The 25,057-nt window shown below is 43.2% G+C and overlaps 7 protein-coding genes; 4 read left to right on the plus strand and 3 right to left on the minus strand.

Moving 5' to 3' along the window:
* Positions 1-1,278: 1,278 nt before the first annotated feature.
* On the plus strand, positions 1,279-1,835 carry GSBLH_T00002503001 (uncharacterized protein; the record flags this gene model as incomplete). XM_013040976.1 has 5 exons in its annotated part: positions 1,279-1,299; positions 1,328-1,418; positions 1,448-1,586; positions 1,617-1,719; positions 1,749-1,835. 5 exons carry the CDS (start codon positions 1,279-1,281, stop codon positions 1,794-1,796), a joined length of 402 nt encoding a protein of 133 aa, XP_012896430.1. The 3' UTR covers positions 1,797-1,835.
* Positions 1,836-1,862: 27 nt separating this feature from the next.
* GSBLH_T00002504001 (uncharacterized protein) lies at positions 1,863-2,337 on the plus strand (the record flags this gene model as incomplete). XM_013040977.1 has 4 exons in its annotated part: positions 1,863-1,961; positions 1,993-2,027; positions 2,060-2,168; positions 2,199-2,337. The coding sequence occupies 4 exons, from the start codon at positions 1,863-1,865 to the stop codon at positions 2,280-2,282; spliced, it is 327 nt and encodes a 108-aa protein (XP_012896431.1). The 3' UTR covers positions 2,283-2,337.
* Positions 2,338-2,801: 464 nt separating this feature from the next.
* Positions 2,802-4,455, plus strand: GSBLH_T00002505001 (uncharacterized protein; the record flags this gene model as incomplete). XM_013040978.1 has 9 exons in its annotated part: positions 2,802-2,882; positions 2,915-3,025; positions 3,057-3,247; positions 3,278-3,378; positions 3,407-3,993; positions 4,031-4,054; positions 4,101-4,160; positions 4,195-4,252; positions 4,306-4,455. The coding sequence occupies exons 1-9, from the start codon at positions 2,809-2,811 to the stop codon at positions 4,453-4,455; spliced, it is 1,356 nt and encodes a 451-aa protein (XP_012896432.1). The 5' UTR covers positions 2,802-2,808.
* A 1,360-nt stretch (positions 4,456-5,815) lies between these two features.
* GSBLH_T00002506001 (uncharacterized protein) lies at positions 5,816-6,885 on the minus strand (the record flags this gene model as incomplete). The annotated part of the gene is made up of 7 exons (XM_013040979.1): positions 5,816-6,151; positions 6,182-6,356; positions 6,385-6,419; positions 6,453-6,495; positions 6,524-6,609; positions 6,638-6,706; positions 6,736-6,885. 7 exons carry the CDS (start codon positions 6,883-6,885, stop codon positions 5,816-5,818), a joined length of 894 nt encoding a protein of 297 aa, XP_012896433.1.
* A 441-nt stretch (positions 6,886-7,326) lies between these two features.
* Positions 7,327-10,126, minus strand: GSBLH_T00002507001 (uncharacterized protein). XM_013040980.1 has 2 exons: positions 10,056-10,126; positions 7,327-10,026 (listed from the first exon to the last, which is right to left on the minus strand). The coding sequence occupies exons 1-2, from the start codon at positions 10,114-10,116 to the stop codon at positions 7,382-7,384; spliced, it is 2,706 nt and encodes a 901-aa protein (XP_012896434.1). The 5' UTR covers positions 10,117-10,126; the 3' UTR covers positions 7,327-7,381.
* A 10,479-nt stretch (positions 10,127-20,605) lies between these two features.
* Positions 20,606-23,849, plus strand: GSBLH_T00002510001 (uncharacterized protein). XM_013040981.1 has 3 exons: positions 20,606-20,676; positions 20,706-23,746; positions 23,779-23,849. The coding sequence occupies exons 1-2, from the start codon at positions 20,616-20,618 to the stop codon at positions 23,306-23,308; spliced, it is 2,664 nt and encodes an 887-aa protein (XP_012896435.1). The 5' UTR covers positions 20,606-20,615; the 3' UTR covers positions 23,309-23,746; positions 23,779-23,849.
* A 213-nt stretch (positions 23,850-24,062) lies between these two features.
* On the minus strand, positions 24,063-24,889 carry GSBLH_T00002511001 (uncharacterized protein; the record flags this gene model as incomplete). XM_013040982.1 has 2 exons in its annotated part: positions 24,063-24,448; positions 24,483-24,889. 2 exons carry the CDS (start codon positions 24,887-24,889, stop codon positions 24,136-24,138), a joined length of 720 nt encoding a protein of 239 aa, XP_012896436.1. The 3' UTR covers positions 24,063-24,135.
* Between the last annotated feature and the right edge of the window lie 168 nt (positions 24,890-25,057).

The following is a 25,057-nucleotide window of genomic DNA, read 5'->3' on the forward strand; positions in this document are numbered from 1 at the left end:
AATTCTGGACGGATCTGCGGCCTGGATTAAGTCCATTAGCCTAGGATCTGAATATTGCATATTTAGACATACCACAGTGCATCATCGGTCTGTCCATAGTCTTCTAAAATAGAAACAGCGCGAGTAAGCTCCTCCGAAAAAGACATGAACAAACGAGCGTAATAGATTCAACTTTTTAATATCTGACCTCTGTGGTCTTATATCCCGATCAACGAGATGTCGAAAAATTACAAAATGATTAATAACATTGATACAATCGCGCAGATATCTCTCCAATACTCAAGGAAGATGAAGAGGATGTTCTGGGAGTCCAGCACCTTGACGTCTTCCATAAAGCATTGGTTTGAGAGAATCTCTCCATCTATATTGTATCGGACTGTTATTAAGGGATGAAGGAATAGACTCTTTCGTGAGCAAATACGAGTTTTAAGTGTATATAGTGGTTCTCCGGAGAACGATCAAACCATTATCTCTATCTTAACCAAACACTTGAATCGATATCGGTATGAGCATTGGCGTAGTCAATAAATGTCTAGGTATGTGATTGTGGAGCCAGGCGATCCGGGAGCGTTTGAGGTTGATGGTTGCTGTTGAGCCTGACTGGATAGAGCGAGTTTTCGAGGCAACGCAAGAGTTCCTCGTGTGTGGTAGAACTTTCCCCATACCCTCATTTTCTCACCTTTGAAACATTCGAAAAGTTCGACCTGATTTTCCTTTTTGACGTCCCCATCAATTCCAACGCTTGCGAGTCCGTTATTCGCAAGGGCAAGTCTTTACTTCGCGTTGGCGGGCAAATCTGTCTATTTAGCGCTGTTTCCGCTCCTTTCCTCCTCCATTCTAGCAAGACACCAATCTTCTCGAACTCATTCGTCTGCTCCAAGGCTCGGACGACTCTTCCAGCTTCGCCGCTTCCTTTCTCCCCTCCAAACAGGACGCGATTTCCGTGGGGAAGGACTCCGAATCGGACCAAAGCCCGACGCCATGCGACGAAGCCCTCACGGCGGAATCTCCAGCGGTCGAGGTAGCGGAGCAAGCGCCGCCGGTGCCTCGGAAAGAAGCGATGGAGCAACGCCGGTATGAGGGCTATCTGACGAGCGATTCCTTCGTGCGTCTGGTGCTCACCGACTTCGAAGTGCGTAGTTTTGTGCGGTCCGAACGTAGCTGTGCTTCAAAACGACGCTGCTGGAAGCGGAAATGGACATCGCGGAGTGTTTTCGGCGGTCGCGAGACGGACTGATGCTGCTCTCTGGGCTGATGAAGATCGACTTAACCGGAGCGATGGACTCGCTGGTGAGCGAGGTAGGCGTGCGTGGAGACTGGCGAGCAGATCCTCGACTTTCTCTCGCTGAAAACCAAGCCGGGCACCACGCGGATCCCCTACAATTTCTCCATCTATACGATCTATTCCGACTTGATCGGTAGTCTGCTCGCGCTGGCTTTCATCTAGCCGAAGTCATTCATCGAAGCCCCAATCCCACGCCCACGCCGTGGTTCCCCGAAGGAGAGACGGGGCGCTTCGTCAATGTCGGGGAGGAGCGGTGGAAGAAGAGTTTGGAGGAGTGGCGAGCGGCGGAGAACGAAGAGCCGTAGCGAAGAGAAAGGCTTGCGATGTGTAGGGTCAAAAAGATGAGTACCAGCTCCATTGAGGGGGTTGTGGAGACGATCGCGGATGACACGTTGCGGAGAAATAAACTTCCTGAGCCGGTTAATTTGGATGAGGTGAGGAGAGGGGCGATGATGCCAGGTAGTTGCTGCCTTTGTGTGACGAGACATGGAAGTATCAAGGAAATCGCTGAGAGATTTGAAAGGTTTGTGGAGTGGTGGAAGAAGAAGAAGAAGTGTTTGTTATAGTAATAATAATAATGATCATTGTTCTGCTAGTTACTGCGATTACCTCCCTACTTGTGTTGGGAGTGCTAATCTACACAATTCGGAAGTATATGGGCTCTACAACGGTGGATGTAGGTCACTTTGATTTTCCATCATGGAAAGGAAACGAACGAGGATACAGAGGCGCTGCTCAAGAAGTAAGTCGCGAAGAAGGAAGGATTAGTGATAGGGAGGAAAAAAGAGGGATTGGAACGAATGAATTATCTATCTCCGAGACAAAGACGATTGTACCTATATTAACCAAGTCAGAAATGGAGGCGGACACTGTGGTGACAATGGTGAGTCAATCGAATTAAACTGAGGTATAGCCGATGAATAAGAAGGAGATCGAGTTGTTGAGTGACGAAGAATTGTTGCAAGATATCGGAGAGGATAGTGAGGATGATGAATAGATTGTATTACATATTATTTGTGAGACGTGTTAATTTCTCTTATATTCGATTTGTTGGTTTGTTTGTTGTAGTAAGGGAGTTGTGGATGGGTCCGAATGGGTCCGAATGGGTCCGAATGGGTCTGAATGGGTCTGAATGGGTCTGAATGGGTCTGAATGGGTCCGAATGGGTGGAAATAGAGTCGCACTAAAAAGGACAAGGTACCAAAGTTGCGGAGGAGGAGGAGTTAGAGACATGTGTGAAATGAATGACAACCCAGCGAATCTTTCATTTCCTTTGATTATCAAATAAAATGATCAAATCATGCATTCAAATTAGAGTGAGTACACGCCGTAAAATCGAGTTGGTACAAAACTGTAAGAAGAAGAATGCAATCTGTGTTGTTCCTATTCCACATTCTGCGGCTGTAGAAAATCATCTTCCCAATTCCCAATCAGTCCTAAAACAGTACATATATTTATATCTAAATAGCAAGTTTTGCCCATTCTCTTCAAAAAAGTCTATTGTTTGATTGTTACGTTTGCCGATGCTTGCCCCTCTAAAAACTGCGGTGGTTGCATCTCCAATAATCGGTCTTGCTGCACTGAATGGCATTTTTGGGTAGACTGTGGACTCTTCGTTTTTCCGTCTAGATACCGTTGCCGTCAGTATATGGGAAAGGATCGACCCAAGGAAATTGCAAATAGGATCGATCCACGGATTTGTTCGTCAGAAGAGGAAAGTTTGCTTTTGAAGAGTGTTAGGTAATTGCGTGAGCGCCTCGGTAACTAAAAGAGCGGCCGATATTTTTGCTGTTCGATGGGCGATGAAGTACTTGCTCCACGTCCGGAATCGAGTCCACCACTATAACTTACTACGTCTATTTAGCGCGATCGATCGTCCCAAAGGGGTTGGTCTTCTCACAGTTTGTAATCACGTTTCGACTTTGGACAGCGCATCGATTGTTCCGTCTATCATCCCGCTCCGTTCTCCTCTATCTACCCTCTAACTCGCAGGCAACATGCTAACAAGTCGTAATTGCGGGTTTTGGAACCTCGCTGCAGAGGAGATTATGTTCTGCACTCCCCTAAAGAACATGATCAGCAGCCTCGTGAAAGTACTCTCTACGCCCATTTCACACAGAGGTCATGCCCATCGATCGGAATGGCGGTGTATTTCAGCCCGCGCTTTCCGACTTCACAGAACGAGTTACCCGCGGGGATTGGGTGCATATGTTCCCAGAGGGCCGTACCTATCAAGACCAGCTGAAGAGTTGCCGCGATTCTTTGGGCCGCCGCGTTCGAAAGAGCGGGAGAGCGGCGCCTCCGGGCCGCGACTTGGGACCGATGAAATGGGGAGTGGGGAAGGTGATTTTTGACGCGATAACGAAGAATTCCCGCGGTGACGAGGCGTTTGGGTTTGCGAACGGAGTGAACGGTGGGAAGCTGATCGTGCTCCCGTATTACCATCTGAACATGGAGCGGATTTTGCCGGAGGACGAGGATTTGAAGCTGATTAGCAATTTTCCGCGGACAGGAGCGGACGTTTATTGCATGATCGGGGAGCCGGTCGATTTTTCGGATCTTGTTTGTGTGTTTTATAAACGAATTGGGGAAATGGAAGAAGGGGAGGAGAAGAGGAAGGTGCAGTATGAGTGCTATAAGGCCATTACTGATCGTCTGGAACAGGTAGGGATTGGAGGATGGGGCTCGATGGAAAGGAGATGGAGAGAGTGGAGTATGCGTTGAAGGATTTACGCAAGAGGGAAGTGTATGTTTAGTTACAATTTGTCTGTTTGATAAACCAAATGTATGTGCTTGTGGTGTGTTTGTGATGCAGGTCTGGAAAGGTGTCGTTTAAAATCACGCTGACCTCAGATCCCAAGCTTCCCTATAAAATGTTCGATTGCAATTTGGTTCGCTCAGAATTATAGAATCAGCATTCCTGAATCAGCTCCTTTTTTGGCTGTATTGAAATTCGCTGCTCAGCAAGTACAGTAGCTATTTGGCCTCGATGTGTAGTTTGGAGTGCAAGCTGCGACGAGTGCAATTATTACAAATGGCAAGATATTCATTGTGTTGTTGAATGGATAGATGGCTCAGGGATCAATCCGCAGCAGACTGCAGGGACTGTATTTCTGAAGTATGGATCGGAATTACGTCTCATTCCGCGTGATCGTGTAGGTGGGTTGTGAAATGTTTGTTAAAATCGATAATCCGTGCTATAATTGTGAATGGCCGTGCTATTCTTACAAAGAGTGGCTGTGAGTAAACGCAGTTGATTGACTTACTTGCTTTTTTGCATTGTGGGTTAAGAAATAGAAGTGAAGTTTTCTATTGTAGGGAGAAATGACAATAACAAATGAACAACCCATTCAACATCTTAAAAAAAAGAAAAAGTCATCAAACAAACAAACCCATTAGAAATAGTGATTTCTATCCAAAATGATAGAGTTCACATCATCACTGTACTCAAAGGGAGAGTTAACACACATCGCCGCATACTCTGGGTCGATTTCTCTTTCACACTACACATCACGCCACATTTCAATTCCTGCTTTTTTCCACTGATCCATTTTACTGCTAGTCTCCTTAAACAAGTCCACTTCCTTCAACACATCGTTTTTATCTTCATAGAGTTTTTCTAAAAAGGCGACTGGGTTGCTTGGAACGAGCACTTCAACGCCGAGATACTTCATTTTCTTCAAGGGAAGCAAGTAATCCACGATTTCCTCGGGCTCAAAGTGGCGAACAACGACTCCGATGGGAACTTCGACTGTGTTATCCACGAGGTTCACCCCGAAACACACTTGATTGTCCTCTTCATTGCGCAGAATATCGAGGCCGTATTGAGAGAGTTCTTTCAGCGTGTTTTGGTCTGTGGATCAAATGGGGGAAAAGGGGAAACTGCTGAGATCAAAGTAGTCGCATCGCTTGTTCGTTTGTGGGTTCTGAAGAGCATGTGCAATGAAGGAAATTAATAAAAAAAGAAGGGTGAGAGAGAGAGAGAGAGGATCACTGAATGAAATATGGAAAAGGATCAACGACAAACAATGAATGAATGTATTTCAAGGCAATGAATGAATCAATAAATTAAACCAAAAACTATCACGCAAAACATGCAATCCTTCAAACACCCACACATTCATTCCCATATTCATTCATTCCTTCCCTCTCTTCTTCTTCTTCACATAAAAATGGATATGCAACTGAATATTATCCGCCCACGGAAAAGGCATTCCCAGCAAAACCGCCGCCATCAAATCATCTTCCCTTCATTCCCCCTTCCACCTCCCACCATCCATCAAAAACGCCGGAATCCCGCTGTGCCGCAAGATCGAAGAGCTCGCCATCATCATTTCCCGTTGCTCATGATAATAACTCGCAGGATGATAGGTATAGCTGAGCTATTCGTCACTCCTCCTCCCGATCCGCACATCGAACAACTCATAAACCGGCTCGGGAAGATACGCTTTCGTCCCGTCCGGATAGACGACGCATCCCACATGGAACTTCGCAGCGAACGCCCTACTTTGAACCACCACGACACACGCCTCACTTCTTGCTCAGCTCGTCCAGCCTCGCAATCGGCTGCGAAAACACGTTGCAACTGTCGATGTCCTCCTCTCGCGAGGGCGAATACGCCTCAATCGAGTTGAACCGAAGAATACTCCCAGGGCAGAATCCGACCTTGATTTCGAACGATTTCAACTGCAGATAGAACGCCTCCACAGCCAGCGTGAGCGGCAATCGCTCGCTCGGCCACAGCTGCTTGAGCGTTTCTTTGTTCGTCATCAAATACGGGGCTCCTCGCTCACAGAGCAACTGGTTACCCGCGAAAACGCCCGCATATCCACGCCGAATTCGCAGCTCGTGGGAGTGATAGCGATACTGCAACTCAGCGACCCGTTCAAGCGCTACATCGAAACACTGACCGATCAATTCGTTGGTAGCCGCGTTTTCGAGCATGGGAGAGACCACGCGGACTTGACGGGAATCCAACATCGACTTCATGCGAGGGAGATTGGTGTTATGAGTGAACTCCACGGAGGCGTCCACAAGAAAGACATAGCGCGTTTTGACATTGGCGAGGCCTCTACGACAAATCAGTCCTTCTGACCCACTCCATAATCTTTGAGGACCCTTGAAGATCGTTAGGCTAAGCATGAGACGTAGTAGCATTCACTCCCACTCCATCCAAATAGACCTTCTCCACAGGATACCAGCGATTCAATCTGCACGGAAGGAAGCAAAACGAAGTACATGTCGATTGACTCAGATGGATATTTGGTTCGCATTGTACAGTTTCCACACACAATGAGGATTGTGATATCCGTATTCATATCGGACTTGTCGATAGGCCAAATTCATTCCTACTTTTTGGGGCGGATTCTTCTTCACATCTTCCTCTTGAAAACCCGGAGAATTCGACCAATCAAATACGGACTAGCTTCAAATGCATCCATCACAAATACAGGATTCAAAGACTCTGACGTATTCTTCTCCAGAAAGCGATGACCATGCAGTGGAACAGAAACTGTAGTAGTAGCAGCAGTAGTGCTTTTATCGATTAAATACTGATCAGTAACCCCCAAAAAAAGACCATTACTCCCGATGATGCACATATAGAGAGCTCATTTTTCGCAGAAGCCAATATTTTCTCGGTACGTTGTTGCGTTCTTTGAGCGCTTGACAATCTCCTTTCCTAAAAACAAGCAGACCCTAATTGCAAACAAGTTCGGCGATTTCACTCTTAAGGTCGAGTATCTACTTGTCACAGATAAAGGGCGTGTCAACCTCTTTTTCTCGTTCAAACAGAGATAGTTCCAGTGACTCAATCTCACTGTATGCCTAAAATTGCAATTGACGTGAAAAGTTACCACAGCACCATCGGGAACGAACTCTGAGCTGTGTCTTTCATATTTGTGTATAGAAAGAGTCAACGAATTCTCATCATCATCATTAATCAGCTACCACATACCACTACAAACAGCAGGACCGCATTGATCCCGAAGCAAAGAATAACAACTAAGAAGCTAAATAATTGTTTTTCCATCAAACAAATAAAAATTGTTAATACTTCCTCAGAAACGCCAATTCTCGAGGGTATTAGGGACTGGTTTAATTGGTTTCATATCCAGGGCAGTCAGGAGTAGAAGGCAGAGGATAAGGTCCAGTGATATCATTGTTGAAGGCACCATTCACCTCCCAATTCCAGTTGAAACGGCACTGAGCAGCATCCTTCACATCATTCATATCGTAGTAGTAAGTTCTGGTCATCGTCTGAGACTGGAAAGCGTTGTCATCCACGCAGAACACAGGATACTTGATCATTGTTTCTTGAGCCTCAATGGTCACACCAGTTGCAGAAGGAGAGCAAGCACCCTTCAACTCCTCAGCGAATCCAGCAGCTCCCTGCAAGTTGTATCCGTTCATGTTCAGGTTAATGTAACGCAGCTTAGGGAAATAAGTCTTCTCAGAGCACATGCTCTTGAGATAGGCCACAATATCTCTAGTAAGATTCGCGGCATAACCAGGCTTCTGACCCTCCATCAGATAATCGTAAGTAGCAATGTAGTTCTTCACAACATAGAACTCCTCCAGGTTCAGGAACCACTTCTTATCCTTGTAAAGGTCCATAAACTGGAGCACGCTGAGGAATCCCTCACGGTACAGAGTTCCATCACCAATGAACAGAATACGAGGATGAGTGAACTTCGCAAGCTCCAAGTGCAGCAGAGCAAGCTCAGTACTGATCGTACGACCCTTAATAGGATCATGCATGATGTAGAAATCAATAGGAGCAACATTCATAACCTGCTTTTCCAGAGACTCCTTCCACAGCTGAATATTAATCTTATCCACTCCGGAAAGATCAATCACACGAGTATGAGCCAAAGCCTTCGTAGGATAAGCATCACGAATAGCCAGGTACAAGCCAGTCACGTTGGTCTCAGGAATAATCTCCTGCTTGCAAACATCAGGAGTCACATAGTTGCAGTTATCTCCCAGAATGAAAGGATCGTAGATAGGGAACCAAGGCTCGGGAGTAGGAGTAGGAGTCGGGGTCGGAGTAGGAGTAGGCGTAGGAGTAGGAGTGGGGGTAGGCGTAGGAGTAGGCGTAGGAGTCGGGGTAGGAGTAGGAGTAGGAGTGGGCGTGGGAGTAGGCGTAGGGGTAGGAGTGGGAGTAGGAGTCGGGGTAGGAGTAGGAGTAGGAGTAGGAGTCGGCGTGGGAGTAGGAGTAGGAGTAGGAGTAGGAGTGGGAGTAGGAGGAACAGTGGGAGGCTCAGGAGTAGGAAGAAGCTCGCTCACAATCGGACGAATAGCGAATCCAGCAATACCAGCAATATTCGCATCAGCCTCAGTCTCACGAATCGGCAAACGGAACACGAACGAATCGCAAGCACGAAGTCTAGCCTCAATAGCGAAGAAAGGCCACTCAGCAAACTCAGGCTCACCATCCACAGCATACTGCTTGTACTCCACCACAACACCATACACAGAAGGTCTCCAATAAGCGGTATCGAAATAAGGACCCTCCTCACGATCATTACGGTAGTACTGGAAGAACTCAGGATCCAGACCCAGAGTCACAGCAGTAGGTCCCTTCATCACCAGGTCCATCAAACCCCACTTGTTGTAAGTAGAAGGCTTCTCATATCCAGCAATGTGATACTTGTTAATATCCTCAATTTCGCTCTCTCTGCACACACTAGCCTCATAGTTGGTGTGTCTGTAGAATTGACGATAAGCAATACCATTATCAAACACATAATCAAATCCCCAAGCAATAGGAAGACCCTCGCAAGTATCAGTCACTCCGTGCTCCTTACCAACGCAATCAATCAACTCCTGAGCAGAAAGAGCCACCTCCACAATCTGATCGTACTCCTCGAAGTACAGCTTCTTAATAGCGTACTCAATCGAAGTACTCACAGCGAAAGCCCAAGTCACAGAGCAGTTCTGAGGCTTGCAAATGTACTCTCTCAGAGTCGTCTGGTCAGCCAAACGACGAGTAACCTCGGGAGCATCGAAAGTGTAAACCTCATCACAAGGATCCAGAGAAGGCATCAGATAACGGAGATTCGAATTGTTGTGAACAGGGGTTCTAGCAGGAACAGGAGTCTGAATACCAGAGTAACGCTGCTTGGTCGTCGTAATCTCCTCGAACTCATCAGGATGCCAATCAGCATAGAAAGTGAACTCCATCACATACTTGTCACGAGTGTTCCAGTCATGGATCTTCTCGCAAGAATCCTGGAAGTACTCCAGACGCTTCTTGAACTCAGCAGACGTCTTATCACGAGAAGTGCACTTCATGGAATAGTCCCACTTCTCCAGATACTTCAAATAACCATCCTCAGTGCAAGGGAAATCGTCCTTCTCGTTGGTAGGATCAGTGGGGTAAGCAGGCTTGCCAGTAAGAGGCTTGCTCTTATCGAGGTCAGGCTTCGTGTGGCTGTCGGGGACACTAGTCCAGCTCTCAGTCACATAGTCCAACTTCAGGAACACGCTGTTGACGTTGGAAGCATCAAGATCATAGTTCTTGTTAAAAGTCAGATACTTCACATTCACCACAGCAGGAGCTCTGCACTTAATATAATAGTATCCAGGGTTCAGACAATAAGCAGCAGCATAAGTCAGCTTCTCAATCAATACAGTACCATCAGGCTTGTAGGAAGCATCAGAAAGACGCACCTCACAACGCTCCTCACCTTCCAGTTTCGTAAAAGTCACAGACATAAAACCTTCACCACACTCAGAACCTAAAATCACAAAGAAACAAAAACACTACTCTGAGCAACAACAGCTAAGACCAGCTGAGTAATAAGCACAGCACACAGAAAAGACTTCATAACACTGTGGAAAACTAATTTATGTGGTATAAACTAACAAAGCTCTTAATTAAATATACTGTTATTTGATTGGTTTATTACCATATCTAAACGTTCTCATAAATAGCAAAGGAAATTGGCAGAACCGTTATATTGCTAAGAAGAAATGAATGACTAAATACCTCTGATTTCTATGAGTATATGAAAGAGGTTATTTGGTAGTTTGAAGTTGAGAAGTGTTAGTAATTGATGTTTAATTAGCCCATTCATCTATCATTCTTATCGTATACTAGTTTGTTCACAGTTCGAGTAGTAGTGCTATTTCTCGAAGTAGAAGGTGCTTAAGTAGAAGTGTGTCTAAAACAGTAAATATGAATGATGGTGAGAACGATTTATACAATAGAGTAATGGTTATAAACTTTTAACCAAAGTTTTCTAATTCCTTTTGTATATAACTGGAATAGACTATTTGAAATAGAATTTAAATAATAGAATAGAAAAGAAAGGAAAAGGGTGGGTAGGGAAGATATCTATTTGACTTGATATTCTTAAAGACTATTCGAAATGATGTTTCAATGATGATATATATATGGAAAGAGAGATTAAAACACAAAGCATATATTTGAAATACTATTTGAGAAAAACCCGAACTATGATGATAATAGTATATAAAAAAGATATATTTAGTAATTGTGTATTGCGCGAAAACTTTTGGCCGCCTTTTTCGCCCCAAAATTGCCACTTTACCCGTCAGCCTGGTCGGTCATGCTAAACCGCCTCTCTGCCCCTCGCTTCCATAAATCCGAGTCACCCCTAACGCCTCACGTCGACAGGGATCATAGTTTTGCGCAAAACCACGCCAGTTACCAACTACTATGGTAAATAGAGTAAGCCATTCACTACTCCATGTTCATCCAAGGCTTATCTAGTAATGGCACGTTCAAATGGATCAACCCCGTACAAATATCGGAACCCCTACATCACTTCCATGATTGCCTTGGTCAGATCAAACCCTGTCATGTTCAACAATGTGGATTCTATGAATGTGGTCACCAACTCGAATGACAAGGAGCTAACGATTCCTCCTGGATACTACACGATCGGTCAAATCATTGCCATCCTCAACATCATGATCGATACTATGTTCTCGATATCTACGAAGGCTTCGAGTTATATGTGTATTTATATCCAGTCCACAAACACCATTGACTTCACCAATGCTCCGGATATTCGAGAATTTTTCAGTTTGGAAGGACGAACGGTCATTCTACACACTTCGTTCTATGGATCGAACGTGATTGATATCACGCGAAATCGACAAGTGATCCAAGTCTACTCGTCTTTCGTGTATTCCTCCGATCTGAAGATTGCCAACCAGAACAACAATCTGCTCACCACAATGATCATTGATGATCCCGAGGTTAATTACCTCCGCACCGTGGAAGACATCTGCATTCCGATGATAACCCGATTCGACCGATTGATGTTCCTGTTCCTCGATATGGATGGTAATATCATGCGATTGAACGGCGAATTCGAACTCCAATTGACGATCGAAGATGTGTTTGATCAAGTGTCTTCCTCAATTCTACCGATGAACCAGTTCAGTGTGATTGAAGTATTTGGACATAATAGAGCAAGAAGGAGATGAAATTGGATAATCCTCTATCATTCGATAAGTGTTACATATCACTTGTATCATTCTGTACCGATTTCACATTCCATAATGTACCATCTGATCAAGTAGTTGTGATTAATGGAGATAGAACAGATGAAATTGTAATATCGATTTCATGAGGTACATATGATATCGAAACGATCATCACAATGTTGAATGCGAGTGATGCTCTATTTGAAATAGTGTATAGTGGGGAAAATGCATTTCGAGTCTATAACCAGTTTGTGATTCTTTCTCTGACACAACTTATTCATTCCTTGAATAAAGTGATTCATTTATCGAGGTGTGTGGGGAGCATGAATGAGATCAAGGAACTATGGAAACCAGCAAAATGAAGAGGTGCAACTCGAATGATCATTATTGGGTTCAAACGAAACATATACTTCATCGATCTTATCGATTTCTCTTCCAAACAACACAAATCGATACAGGAAGTGTTAGGAAGACAAAAGAGTACAGGATTCTACAAGAATCGTGGATACAAATATGTCCTTGTATGTATTGATGGATATTCGAAATACCTGATGACTCGGAAACTGAAGAGCCAGAGTGCTACAGAAGTCACTCATGCGATGAAGGATATCCTTCAGACATATGGTGAATCACCAAAGCATATTTGCTCGGATCGAGGTACCGAGTTCACCAGTGCCATCTTTCGTACCAACATCTTGGACAAGTATGATATCACCATGTATCACATGGATTCAGCGAATAGGGCAGTACTAGCCGAACGAGTAATTCGAGATATCAAGGAACACATCATGGTTCCTTCATTCCATTCAATCAATCAATGGAAAGGTGTATGGTTCGACTTGATCGATGGTACAGTTCGTAGACACAATGGAAGGAAGAACAGAGACATCGGATATACACCCAATGACATTTGGCTTAACAACAACAACAACGATATCTTGTACATGGAGAAAACAGAACCATCCAACATGACAGTAAAGGACACAACACCTCAATTCGATGTTGGTGATTATGTTTGAGTGGCACGAAGACCTCGCATTCTGGAAAAGCGATCATTGACGATCAAATGGTCTCAGGACTTGGTTGAAGTTGTTGACATTGACGATCACATCATGCCATTGATGTACGAAGTGAAGAATGTGGAAAGCGATAGCACACAGAAGTGTTATGATTGGGAACTGCTGGCAAGCAAATGCAAACCACAACCAGCACCGCCTGTCACTCGATCCAAGAGTGGTAAGGAAACCCAATGCATTGAGAGAGGCAGCAAGATCACATCGACCCATTACGAGGAGCCAGAAGAAGAAACAACAACCTGGCCCAAGTGTTCGAAAACGATTGTGATGCTCTTCACACCTACCAGACATACAAGAGAAGGGATATTTGTGAATAAAGAGATCATATGACTCTCACTTGTCCATTCTATTCCATTTATCAGTTTGGTATGGGAAAGGGTCACAAGATTGTTGAGTGTATCGATGAATGGCATATCGAGCAATCACACACCATCCATTGAAACATTCACCTTGTATCCCTTATCCACAACCGATTCGATGGAATCACAATGTTTGAATAGGGCATCATTCTCATTGTAACATGGAATCGATGCGATTATGAGATATAAAGCAGAAGATAATTGGAATTGGCATTGATTATTGAATGGTTGAGTAAATGCGTGTGTATATTCAAACATTATGGCATTATTGACTTTCACAAAACACCCAGAATGTATCGTTCATGAATATTGAGGAACGCCATCCACTGTCTCACGAATGAGGACATGTTTGCCGTCGTTTTCGGGCATATTGATGAGCATGTTATCGAGCTTCTTGAACGTGTAATTGTTTCCATTGCTACTGAAGATGTATGACATTGATTCATTCAATTTACTTTTGTTGATTTCGTTCATAGGGTTTGACATACACACCCTTGAGACATGCGCTATCATCGATGAACAAATCAGACAACTCGGGAGGAGGTTTATCATTCACGACCTTATAGACCACGCGAACATAGTAGTTCGAGAAGAAATAGATGGCACGATTCTTGGTCATTACGCCGATAATATGAGGAGGCAGTAAAACATTCCTAAAAAACACATTCAGAGGTACACCGAGCAGACCATTGGATTCCAATTGAGGCAATAGATACTCCCATTCATCCTCGGTAAACATGGGCGGACGAGTTTCATCCAGAGTCATCTCGATGCAATCATAGTCGTGCAGGATCAAACCACAGTTCACATTTGCTTGCGGGGTGCGAACACTGAATCCGAATAGTCGCTCGGAATTGGCCGGATACTTGGTATGGATGATGATATCGGCGAGTTCGATATTCTCGTCCTCCCAAGTGCGTATCAGGGAAGACCATGTGTTGTTCTCTGGTTTCTAGTATTTCAATTAATCAAAGCGTGAACTCGGGTTAAAAGAGATAAATAGATATACATAAATAGAAAAATTAATACACACAATCACGCATTGAACCCCAATTCGGGACGAGAAATTCAAACAACGGAGTTTGCTTCTGGAACCTAATAAAGCATGGATTCAAGTACAGAGAGGAACTGAATCGCTTGTACGACACACCATTACCACTGAATACGACGAAGTACGTTCCCAAATCAAGAATGCTTTCTCCAGGCAATTGTTCATGATTATAGGACTTTCAGTATACTACGAGTTACTCCGTGACAATTATAGACCACGAGGCGGCAAGTGGGTGAAGATGAGCAAAGAAGAAGCCAAAGCGTACGATAGTGACACGGATATCAAGAAGATATTCGTGGACGACCAGGACGATGATTCGGACAACTCATCGTCCTACCCGGACGACATCGCTGAATTCGAGTACGACGAATATAGACATGCGATATTCCCATTCTAGGTCGGACATTCCAATAACCATTTTTTTAGTCACACTTTTTTTCACTTTGGGTTGAATGTATTTTATGCCTATATATAAATGGATACTCATCACGAAGAATATACTATCAACCCTGAGACTGGACGTAAGGCCAAGATTGGCGCTCAAACCTGGAAACGATTGGCAGCCAAGTACTACATGATTTATGGAAGTTCACAGACCATCTATTTTCTAATTCACGAGCGTGTGTGTTAAACAAGGTGTGGGATGAGAATACGAGGTCAATGAAGGTATCAAAGAAACCAAAACTTGTAACTCCTCGGAAACGAGTTGGTGATGCCAAAAAAGAGCGTAAGTATCTGATTGTGGGAAGCAAGGCATAGAACGAGCGATATCTCGAATATGAGTGGAATGGACATGAATTCGGTTAGAAGCGAAAACAACCGTTGCCTGAATTCATGAACACGGTCGAAAAGAGACGTCAAACACGACGAAACGTATTCTTCGCTATATTCGATCGCAAAGTCGCGGAATGACGCTTGTCGGATGTGATCGATTCCTCACTTGGATAAACAATCACGTATTATCACACCATAGATAGGAACATGTACAAGGAATGGATGAATATGAAGTGAACCACGAAGGACTTTCGTCTCAAGAACGATGATGACAAGAGACTGTGGGTTCGATTACCAGATGAAAAGAGCGAAGAGGAAGTGGAACCAATAAACTTGATGATGGATAAGACGGGTGAGTTCAATGAGGTAGCGAAGAAGTACATCATCAGTGGCATGCGCGAGTGCAACCAGCGTTTCATCATTATCATGACATACAACCTCATGTGGACACATGCCGGGGAACTCAAGATTTTCAATCTCAGCGGTGATCGATTGGGACACCTTCGCATCATTCACTAAAATTGCATCGACGAGTGGTTGGAAGATTATCTGAAATGGTACAGAAATGTCGTGGAGGAACAAGAGACGGAAGGAAGTGGTTTTTATTTATACTCTAGTTGGATCGGTTTCCATGTCGAGATGTTCCCACTTCGCTCATTTGTAGGTTACAAACACCACACACCTTTGATCCTTGGACTCATGGTGACTAATCCCAATATCGATGACAACTGATGCTTGCAACGGTGTCTCATCCTGGCAAGTGAAGGCGGACACAAGATAATTGCAAATCGTAAGATGGGTGATGCAAGCGTGTACAACAAGTGGTGGAAACAACCCGACAAGTATAAGGTATTCGGGGTCACCATTCATGAGGTGGAGGAAGCAATGGGCATTTGTGATAACAAGGTATTCGATCAAAGTGAAGAGAAATTCGCGAGATTGGCAAAATTGTTGAAAGTCTCTCTCAATGTCTTCGAAATCACTCTGTTGCCTGGATATGATGACTACTCCAAGGACAAGTTCATTCTCTTCACTTGTTCTTAAGTGTACAATAGAGGAAGGGAAAGGAGGTGTTTTCTCCCTCTGCATCCTAGACGATCAGAATCTCCTTCAGCCTACACCCATACACTTCTTGTACACCAAGGACTTGAGCGATTTCAAACATCGCATCTTTCGTCAGAGTGATGCAAAGAATTCTAATCTCGCAAGAAACGTGAAGCGCAAGTTCTGTGACTTCCTTGGATCACATAGAGCTGCCCAAAATTATGAAGTGCAGGCAAATAACGAACAGATGGATGATCGTGATCAATACGAGTTGTCGAGTGAAGATACACGTCCTCAATTCGAAATGTCAGCACCTGTCGTCGTGTATGCTGACTTCGAGTTATCCATTGATGACAAGAACAAGCACAAACCCATCATGCTGTCTTGCTTGGTCGTGTCACGCATTCCAGCCATCCAGACTCAACTGCAGTTCTTCCACGCACCACAGGAGGAAGAGAGCGACCTTCGTCCTTTCATAAAATACTTGATTCGATTGCAAGTGAGTGTAAAGAAGTACCTCTTCGATGAATTACCCCTCGAGAACACTCCCGAAATCAAGAGAGATTATCAGTCTACGTCTGTGTGTCCATTTTGTTGCAAGAAACTCGAGGACGACAAGGTGAAACATCATGCACATGTGGCAGGGAGTATTCGAATGGCGTCGAGACCCGTTTCTACGAGGCTGGGCAGTTTATCGGCACCTGTTGTACCAAGTGCAATCTACAACTCTCATTCAACAAGAAGAACTATCGTTTGCCCGTGTACTTCCACAATGGATCGCACTACGATTTCACATTCATCATGAAGCTCATCGCGACGATGCCTGGCGGGAATCTCGAAGTCATTCCAACCACCGAGGACAAGGAGATGCAGATTGAGTACAATGGCATTCAATTCAAGGACTCGTTGAAACTCATCAGCAGTCCTCTCAGATCGATCGTTGCACAGACACTCGGAGGGAACTTGGACATCTACGTGCACACCAAAACTCAACTCAGGAAGTATTACGAGTCGCGGAGCAAGCAATGGAGTGACCTCTCTTTACCATAGATAGTGGGGGTGAGCAAAATAAGCCAAGGTTAACATTTTCGCGCAATTTACGTCAATGCATAACTACTCAATATTTAAATATATAAATATAATTCTAATGGGAATAAGTCAGTAGACAGAGAATGAGTATGAAAAGGTAAAATTGTTTTGAAAGTGAGAGTATAGCGAATTGGAGGATGAATGGACCCTAATTTGTCAGTATGAAATCCATGTTGCGATATATGATATATTATGTCTAACTCGATGATTTCTTACTACATTTCTCGAAATGTGAATGGAATAACAAATGTGAGTGGAGGATCTTAAAGTATAATGATATTTTGGGACTTCGTATTCTATAAGTATTGGTGGATTTCTATTTCTAGAAGGAGAGTAATCTCCAAAAGAAGAGTACAAACTTCGTTCTATAGGCACAAATTGTTGAGTGGATAAGGTTATGGGTGGATAGTGTTAGACTCAAAAGAAAATAGTATTTTACTTTAAAGTCTAATACTTGAAATATCACTTACAACTAAAGCATTAGTTAGTAGAAATAAAGGATCTGTCGCATGTACCAATTGTTCCTGTAATTCATACCGTTCTTTTCCAATTTGAAGATATTATGTTATATTAATGCAGTCTATTGTTCTCACTATGATACTGACATCTCTATTGGAAAAACTCTAATTTATCAATTCTCCCATGACCCTTATAATTCATGCATATTTTACTGTTTTTTATCAATATATATATATGTATGTATATTTTGGTATATTCTGAGGGAGTTAAGAGTAAATCAGTGAGTTCATTATTTATCGTAGTTTAGTTAATTAGAATGATGTTGTGTATTAATTACTGATAAAGTTAATAAGCTAAGGCAATCGATCATAAACGAAGACTATATCTCAAGGATTATAAAACCGAAATTTGTTTTCGAAAGATGGCAAACTCATACTTGGATTTCCTTTTGAGGGAAAGAAAACTAGGCACATTTTCTAATCACAGCAAATGAAACTGAATTGATTGAATGGCCAGATGAAAGGAATTAACTTGATAGTGTAAAGCCGAACATGCATTCAAGAAAGAAATGATACGCTATTTGTCACTATACACATTGATGATAAAAAACAATAGTCTATTCGAGAAAAGCGAATTATCAAGTGCTTATGACTATTAATATGTGACAAGTGATAATATGGATACAATAACAAGAGTAATTATCACTGATTCAAAAGGACATTTAAAATGGAAAATGGAAATGGGTGAAGTGCAAAGAGTAATGAATTAGAAAGAGGAAGAGTATAAAGATACAAGATTCGAAGAACTGTAATACTATAACGAAATCATAAAACACTATATATTTAACATAACTATAATTGTGTTGTATACTTTATTTAAACGATGCAAAATGAAAAATAAGAATATTGATGAAGGATAGGATTTCATTATCATTTAAGGCAAGGCAGATAATAGACTATATATATCCATTCAAATTATACACCATCTATCTATTCAAGTATCCACACATTACAATTCGTATTACTGTTCTCGCATCAAATGATACACTACGATAAACTATTATTGATTAAGCGAATTCATCTGTTATGAAATAGGGTTTAATATCAATACAAAAGTAAAGAGTCTAATAGGTTAATGTTTTTTTAATTTTTGTTAGATCAATGCTTCATCATAATCAGCATTTACAACAAAAACAGGTGATATCATTTGAAAACTTTGATTATACCCTCTTTATCATTCTTGTAATATGTCGATTTTATTCACGCACTGATCCTGCATGTTTTCTGATTTCACATCTCGATAATGTGGCACATTCATACTCACTTAATTCGTCTTTCTTTACCTATTAGTCTTATGTCCTTTTCATTCCATTCTACTCCACTCCACTCCACTCATATTCAAAATAGCGATCATTCCACAACTGCAACCAAAAAAGATCTTCTTCGTACATATAAAGGATCTATTATTTGATATCTACACTCAACATTCCTTCAATATTTTGTGGACCTAAGTACAAATGGCATAATTCAATCAAATAGAAGTCCTTCTTTTGTAGTATTGTATCTCCTAAATAGTCTATTATTGGAGAGAGTACCATTAACAGTTTTACTTCTAGTTACTGGATTCGATGTATAGTTCATCATCATATATTATTACTTATAATATATGATGAATTAAATAAATGCAAAATGGCTATCATTACATCAGAGCAAACTCGATTATTATTTGCCTCTCTCAAATAACTTTGAATTATTTATAATGATAACTACCATATAATAATGCTTTTTCCATAAATGAAACAAGAAACATTAGGAACGAGAGCTTATCCATCAATAGTTTTCAGAAAAGATGAATACTACTAGAGAGAATAGTAGAGTAGTTCCAAGGAATAAAATCGTATAATTGACACAGTATATTATATGGATTATACTGCAATTCGGCTCACCAAGCTTCATCTTTAGCATACTCACAAATATTCACCAATAATTATAGAATACGAAGTCCCAAAATAGTATTATAGTCCAAGGCAGTAAGGTATGGACGTAACAGGCGGTCAACGGCCTGCTCAAGATCTCCTGTAGGTCAATAATTTGTTTGTTTCTTTGATTGTTAAAATAATTAATTTACTCTAAGATCCTCCACTCACATTTGTTATTCCATTCACATTTCGAGAAATGTAGTAAGAAATCATCGAGTTAGACATAATATATCATATATCGCAATATGGATTTCATACTGACAAAATAGGGTCCATTTATCCTCCAATTCGCTATACTCTCACTTTCAAAACAATTTTACCTTTTCATACTCATTCTCTGTCTACTGACTTATTCCCATTAGAATTATTATTATAGATTAATAATAGAAGTCTTAGGTATAGTAATTCCATTATCATCATAGTTCGGGTTTTTCTCAAATAGTATTTCAAATATATGCTTTGTGTTTTTATCTCTCTTTCCATATATATATATATATCATTTCGAATAGTCTTTAAGAATATCAAGTCAAATAGATATCTTCCCTCCCAATCCTTTTTCTGTTCTATTCTATTCTGTTCTATTCTATTATTTACATTCTATTTCAAATAGTCTATTCCAGTTATATACAAAAGGAATTAGAAAACTTTGGTTAAAAGTTTATAACCATTACTCTATTGTATATATCGTTCTCACCATCATTCATATTTACTGTTTTAGACACACTTCTACTTCGAGAAACAGTACTACTACTCGAACTGTGAATAAACTAGTATACGATAAGAATGATAGATGAATGGGCTAATTAAACATCAATTACTAACACTTCTCAACTTCAAACTACCAAATAACCTCTTTCATATACTCATAGAAATCAGAGGTATTTAGTCATTCATTTCTTCTTAGCAATATAACGGTTCTGCCAATTTCCTTTGCTATTTATGAGAACGTTTAGATATGGTAATAAACCAATCAAATAACAGTATATTTAATTAAGAGCTTTGTTAGTTTATACCACATAAATTAGTTTTCCACAGTGTTATGAAGTCTTTTCTGTGTGCTGTGCTTATTACTCAGCTGGTCTTAGCTGTTGTTGCTCAGAGTAGTGTTTTTGTTTCTTTGTGATTTTAGGTTCTGAGTGTGGTGAAGGTTTTATGTCTGTGACTTTTACGAAACTGGAAGGTGAGGAGCGTTGTGAGGTGCGTCTTTCTGATGCTTCTGAAAAGACTGATGGACTTGTGTTGATTGAGAAGCTGACTTATGCTGCTGCTTATTGTCTGAACCCTGGATACTATTATATTAAGTGCAGAGCTCCTGCTGTGGTGAATGTGAAGTATCTGACTTTTAACAAGAACTATGATCTTGATGCTTCCAACGTCAACAGCGTGTTCCTGAAGTTGGACTATGTGACTGAGAGCTGGACTAGTGTCCCCGACAGCCACACGAAGCCTGACCTCGATAAGAGCAAGCCTCTTACTGGCAAGCCTGCTTACCCCACTGATCCTACCAACGAGAAGGACGATTTCCCTTGCACTGAGGATGGTTATTTGAAGTATCTGGATAAGTGGGACTATTCCATGAAGTGCACTTCTCGTGATAAGACGTCTGCTGAGTTCAAGAAGCGTCTGGAGTACTTCCAGGATTCTTGCGAGAAGATCCATGACTGGAACACTCGTGACAAGTATGTGATGGAGTTCACTTTCTATGCTGATTGGCATCCTGATGAGTTCGAGGAGATTACGACGACCAAGCAGCGTTACTCTGGTATTCAGACTCCTGTTCCTGCTAGAACCCCTGTTCACAACAATTCGAATCTCCGTTATCTGATGCCTTCTCTGGATCCTTGTGATGAGGTTTACACTTTCGATGCTCCCGAGGTTACTCGTCGTTTGGCTGACCAGACGACTCTGAGAGAGTACATTTGCAAGCCTCAGAACTGCTCTGTGACTTGGGCTTTCGCTGTGAGTACTTCGATTGAGTACGCTATTAAGAAGCTGTACTTCGAGGAGTACGATCAGATTGTGGAGGTGGCTCTTTCTGCTCAGGAGTTGATTGATTGCGTTGGTAAGGAGCACGGAGTGACTGATACTTGCGAGGGTCTTCCTATTGCTTGGGGATTTGATTATGTGTTTGATAATGGTATTGCTTATCGTCAATTCTACAGACACACCAACTATGAGGGAGATGTTTGCAAGGAAGTTGATGACGTCAACAAGTATCACATTGCTGGATATGAGAAGCCTTCTACTTACAACAAGTGGGGTTTGATGGAATTGGTGATGAAGGGACCTACTGCTGTGACTCTGGGTCTGGATCCTGAGTTCTTCCAGTACTACCGTAATGATCGTGAGGAGGGTCCTTATTTCGATACCGCTTATTGGAGACCTTCTGTGTATGGTGTTGTGGTGGAGTACAAGCAGTATGCTGTGGATGGTGAGCCTGAGTTTGCTGAGTGGCCTTTCTTCGCTATTGAGGCTAGACTTCGTGCTTGCGATTCGTTCGTGTTCCGTTTGCCGATTCGTGAGACTGAGGCTGATGCGAATATTGCTGGTATTGCTGGATTCGCTATTCGTCCGATTGTGAGCGAGCTTCTTCCTACTCCTGAGCCTCCCACTGTTCCTCCCACTCCTACTCCTACTCCGACCCCTACTCCTACTCCTACCACTACCCCGACTCCTACTCCCACTCCTACGCCTACCACTACTCCCACTCCGACCCCCACTCCGACCCCGACCCCCACTCCGACCCCCACCGCTACGCCTACCCCCACTCCTACCCCCACTCCCGAGCCTTGGTTCCCTATCTACGATCCTTTCATTCTGGGAGATAACTGCAACTATGTGACTCCTGATGTTTGCAAGCAGGAGATTATTTCTGAGACCAATGTAACCCGTCTGTATCTGGCTATTCGTGATGCTTATCCTACGAAGGCTTTGGCTCATACTCGTGTGATTGATCTTTCCGGAGTGGATAAGATTAATATTCAGTTGTGGATTGATTCTTTGGGCAAGCAGGTTAAGAATGAGGCTCCTATTGATCTCTACATCATGAACGATCCTATTAAGGGTCGTACGATCAGTACTGAGCTTGCTCTGCTGCACTTGAAACTTGCGCAGTTCACTCGTCCTCGTATTCTGTACATTGGTGACGGAACTCTGTACCGTGAAGGATTCCTGGAAGTGTTACAAGACCTGAAGACTAATGGCGGAAAAGATTGGTATTTGAATTTGGAGGAGCTCCATGTTGTGAAGAACTACATTGCTACTTACGATTATGCGATGGATGGTCAGAAGCCTGGTTATGCCGCGAATCTTACTAGAGATATTGTTGATTTGCTGTATGAGATGTGTACTGATGATGTTCATTTCCCTAAGCTGCGTTACATTAACCTGAACATGAACGGATACAACTTGGTGGGAGCTGCTACTTTCGCTGAGGAGTTGATCAATGCTTGCCCTGAAACTGGTGTGACCATTGAGGCTGCTGAGGTTTTGGTGAAGTATCCTGTGTTCTGCGTGGATGACAGCGCTTTCCAGTCTCAGACGATGACCAGAACTTACTACTACGATATGAATGATGTGAAGGATGCTGCTCAGTGCCGTTTCAACTGGAATTGGGAGGTGACTGGTTCCTTCAACAATGATATCACTGGACCTTATCCTCTGCCTTCTACTCCTAACTGCCCTGGATATGAAACTCCTACTACGATTGGACCTTCTTCTCCTACTCCTTAAGTGAATTTGCCTGTTTGTTAATAAATAATAATACTAATAATATTATCTTGTTGTAGCAAAGTTCACTTATAAATAGTCTGCTTTCTGTTAGAAGGATGCGCCATTTCTTGTATGACTGATCACTTTTAGTCCCTTTCTGTTTCCTTGCACAGCATTCGATGTACTTCATGCACTATCCCAAACGCGGAACTCTTCAATGGCGCAAATCATAATTTTGGAATCAATGAAAGTTCGATCGTCGGTCAAGCTCTTATGTGATTGTTGCCAGGTACGTCTTTGCTTTGGGATGCATTTTGACCTAACCTCTGAAGTATGTGAAGAGAAAGGGAAGGGTGTATGTGATTTGTAAAAAGAACCCTCGACACAAGCAGCGACAGGGATACCACACAGTTTCTGAAGCGTTTCGTCCAACGTGTGCACCATCTGCTTTTAGTCAAGGTAGCTATAAAACCGTGTTGATAATTGTGCAGAGCTGAATCCTATTCGTGGGAGAATCCAGAATTGTTTGGAGTTTCTGCGATCGATGCGATTACCTTTTTAACCTTGTTTGTTGGGAGAATAGAGAAAAGGAATTTTCTCGAAGTTGTTGCTTGCCTTCTCGAAGGTGTTGCTAGCCTTCTCGAAGGTGTTGCTTGCCTTCCCTCTCCTCTCCGTTTTCCTTCAGAGTGTTCATTCTAGTGTTATGCTCTCCATGCCATCCATCGCCCAAACGCGTTGAAGAGAGTTCGTCCGTTGTGTATTTCACAAACACCCCACAGCATTACAGCATTACAGCACCACAGCACCACAGCACCACAGCACACCCCACCTCATACGCCCGGCCCAAATCACGCAGGCATCGTACTGTCATACGTCCTTGGCATTTTATGAACGATAAAATAGTTCTTCATGATCAGAATGGAGATGCCACTATCGAACCACTTGCATGCATCCTCGCTCACCATTCTGCTACTTTCGGCGATATTGCTTCCAGCAATGAGCAGTGTGTTCCCCTCCGACCTCCGAAGCGCGTTGCAAATGAACGGTTTGGCGATGTAGCCCATCAAGATGGGCTTTTCCCACCTCACGCTGTGCGTGCAGATCCCGCAGGTCTCCGTGTTTCCAAAGATAATACTCACCGGAACGCCCAGCATGCGGGACCTAGACGTCAGCGGCCCCGCCGGGCGCTGCCTACAGCAAGCGATGGCCGTCCTGGCTGAGCGGGCGATAGCTGTAGAAGGAGAGCGCGAGCCGCAGATTGTCGCCGAGGAGCTCGGAGATGCGGCGCTGGCGCACGAATTTGAAGTACTGGGTGTTGGCGAGAAGGCGGCGGAGCGGCGCGAGGAGGAAGGAGGTGATGGGCGTGGCCTTGAGGATGGCGAGCAGCTCGTTGAAGATCTGGAAGTAGGAGTTGTTGCTGGCGGAGAGGATCGTGGGCTGCAGCGAGCCGCAGACTTCCAGCACGCGGTTGGTGAAGGAGAACTGCCCGCCGCAGAGCATGGTGGCGACGAGGAGCGTGAAGGTGGAGGCGATGGAGATGGGCTCGGCGAGCACGACGTCCTTCTCGCTAGATCTCAGCGCCCGGACGAGTGAAGACGTCATGGAGTACTCGAGGACCAGCGCGGACGCCGCGGCGACGATGTTGCGATGGGTGAGCGCGATGGGCTCTTTGTTGCTGTTGTACACGATCAGCGCCGGCGCGTCGCGAAGATCGGCGCGCGCTTCCAGCGTGGGATGGACTTCTACGCGGTCAGAGATCCTCCCGAAGAA

Source organism: Blastocystis hominis (assembly GCF_000151665.1).
Source record: "Blastocystis hominis, Singapore isolate B (sub-type 7) whole genome shotgun sequence assembly, scaffold_2".
NCBI lineage: Eukaryota > Bigyra > Opalinata > Blastocystidae > Blastocystis > Blastocystis hominis.

Bases quoted from the DNA above. Each gene is read 5' to 3' on its own strand.
- GSBLH_T00002507001 (XM_013040980.1), bottom strand. From the start codon at position 10,116: ATGAAGTCTTTTCTGTGTGCTGTGCTTATTACTCAGCTGGTCTTAGCT. The intron at 10,027-10,055 runs GTAGTGTTTTTG...TTGTGATTTTAG, and splicing joins CTTAGCTGTTGTTGCTCAGA to GTTCTGAGTGTGGTGAAGGT.
- GSBLH_T00002510001 (XM_013040981.1), top strand. From the start codon at position 20,616: ATGAAGTCTTTTCTGTGTGCTGTGCTTATTACTCAGCTGGTCTTAGCT. The intron at 20,677-20,705 runs GTAGTGTTTTTG...TTGTGATTTTAG, and splicing joins CTTAGCTGTTGTTGCTCAGA to GTTCTGAGTGTGGTGAAGGT.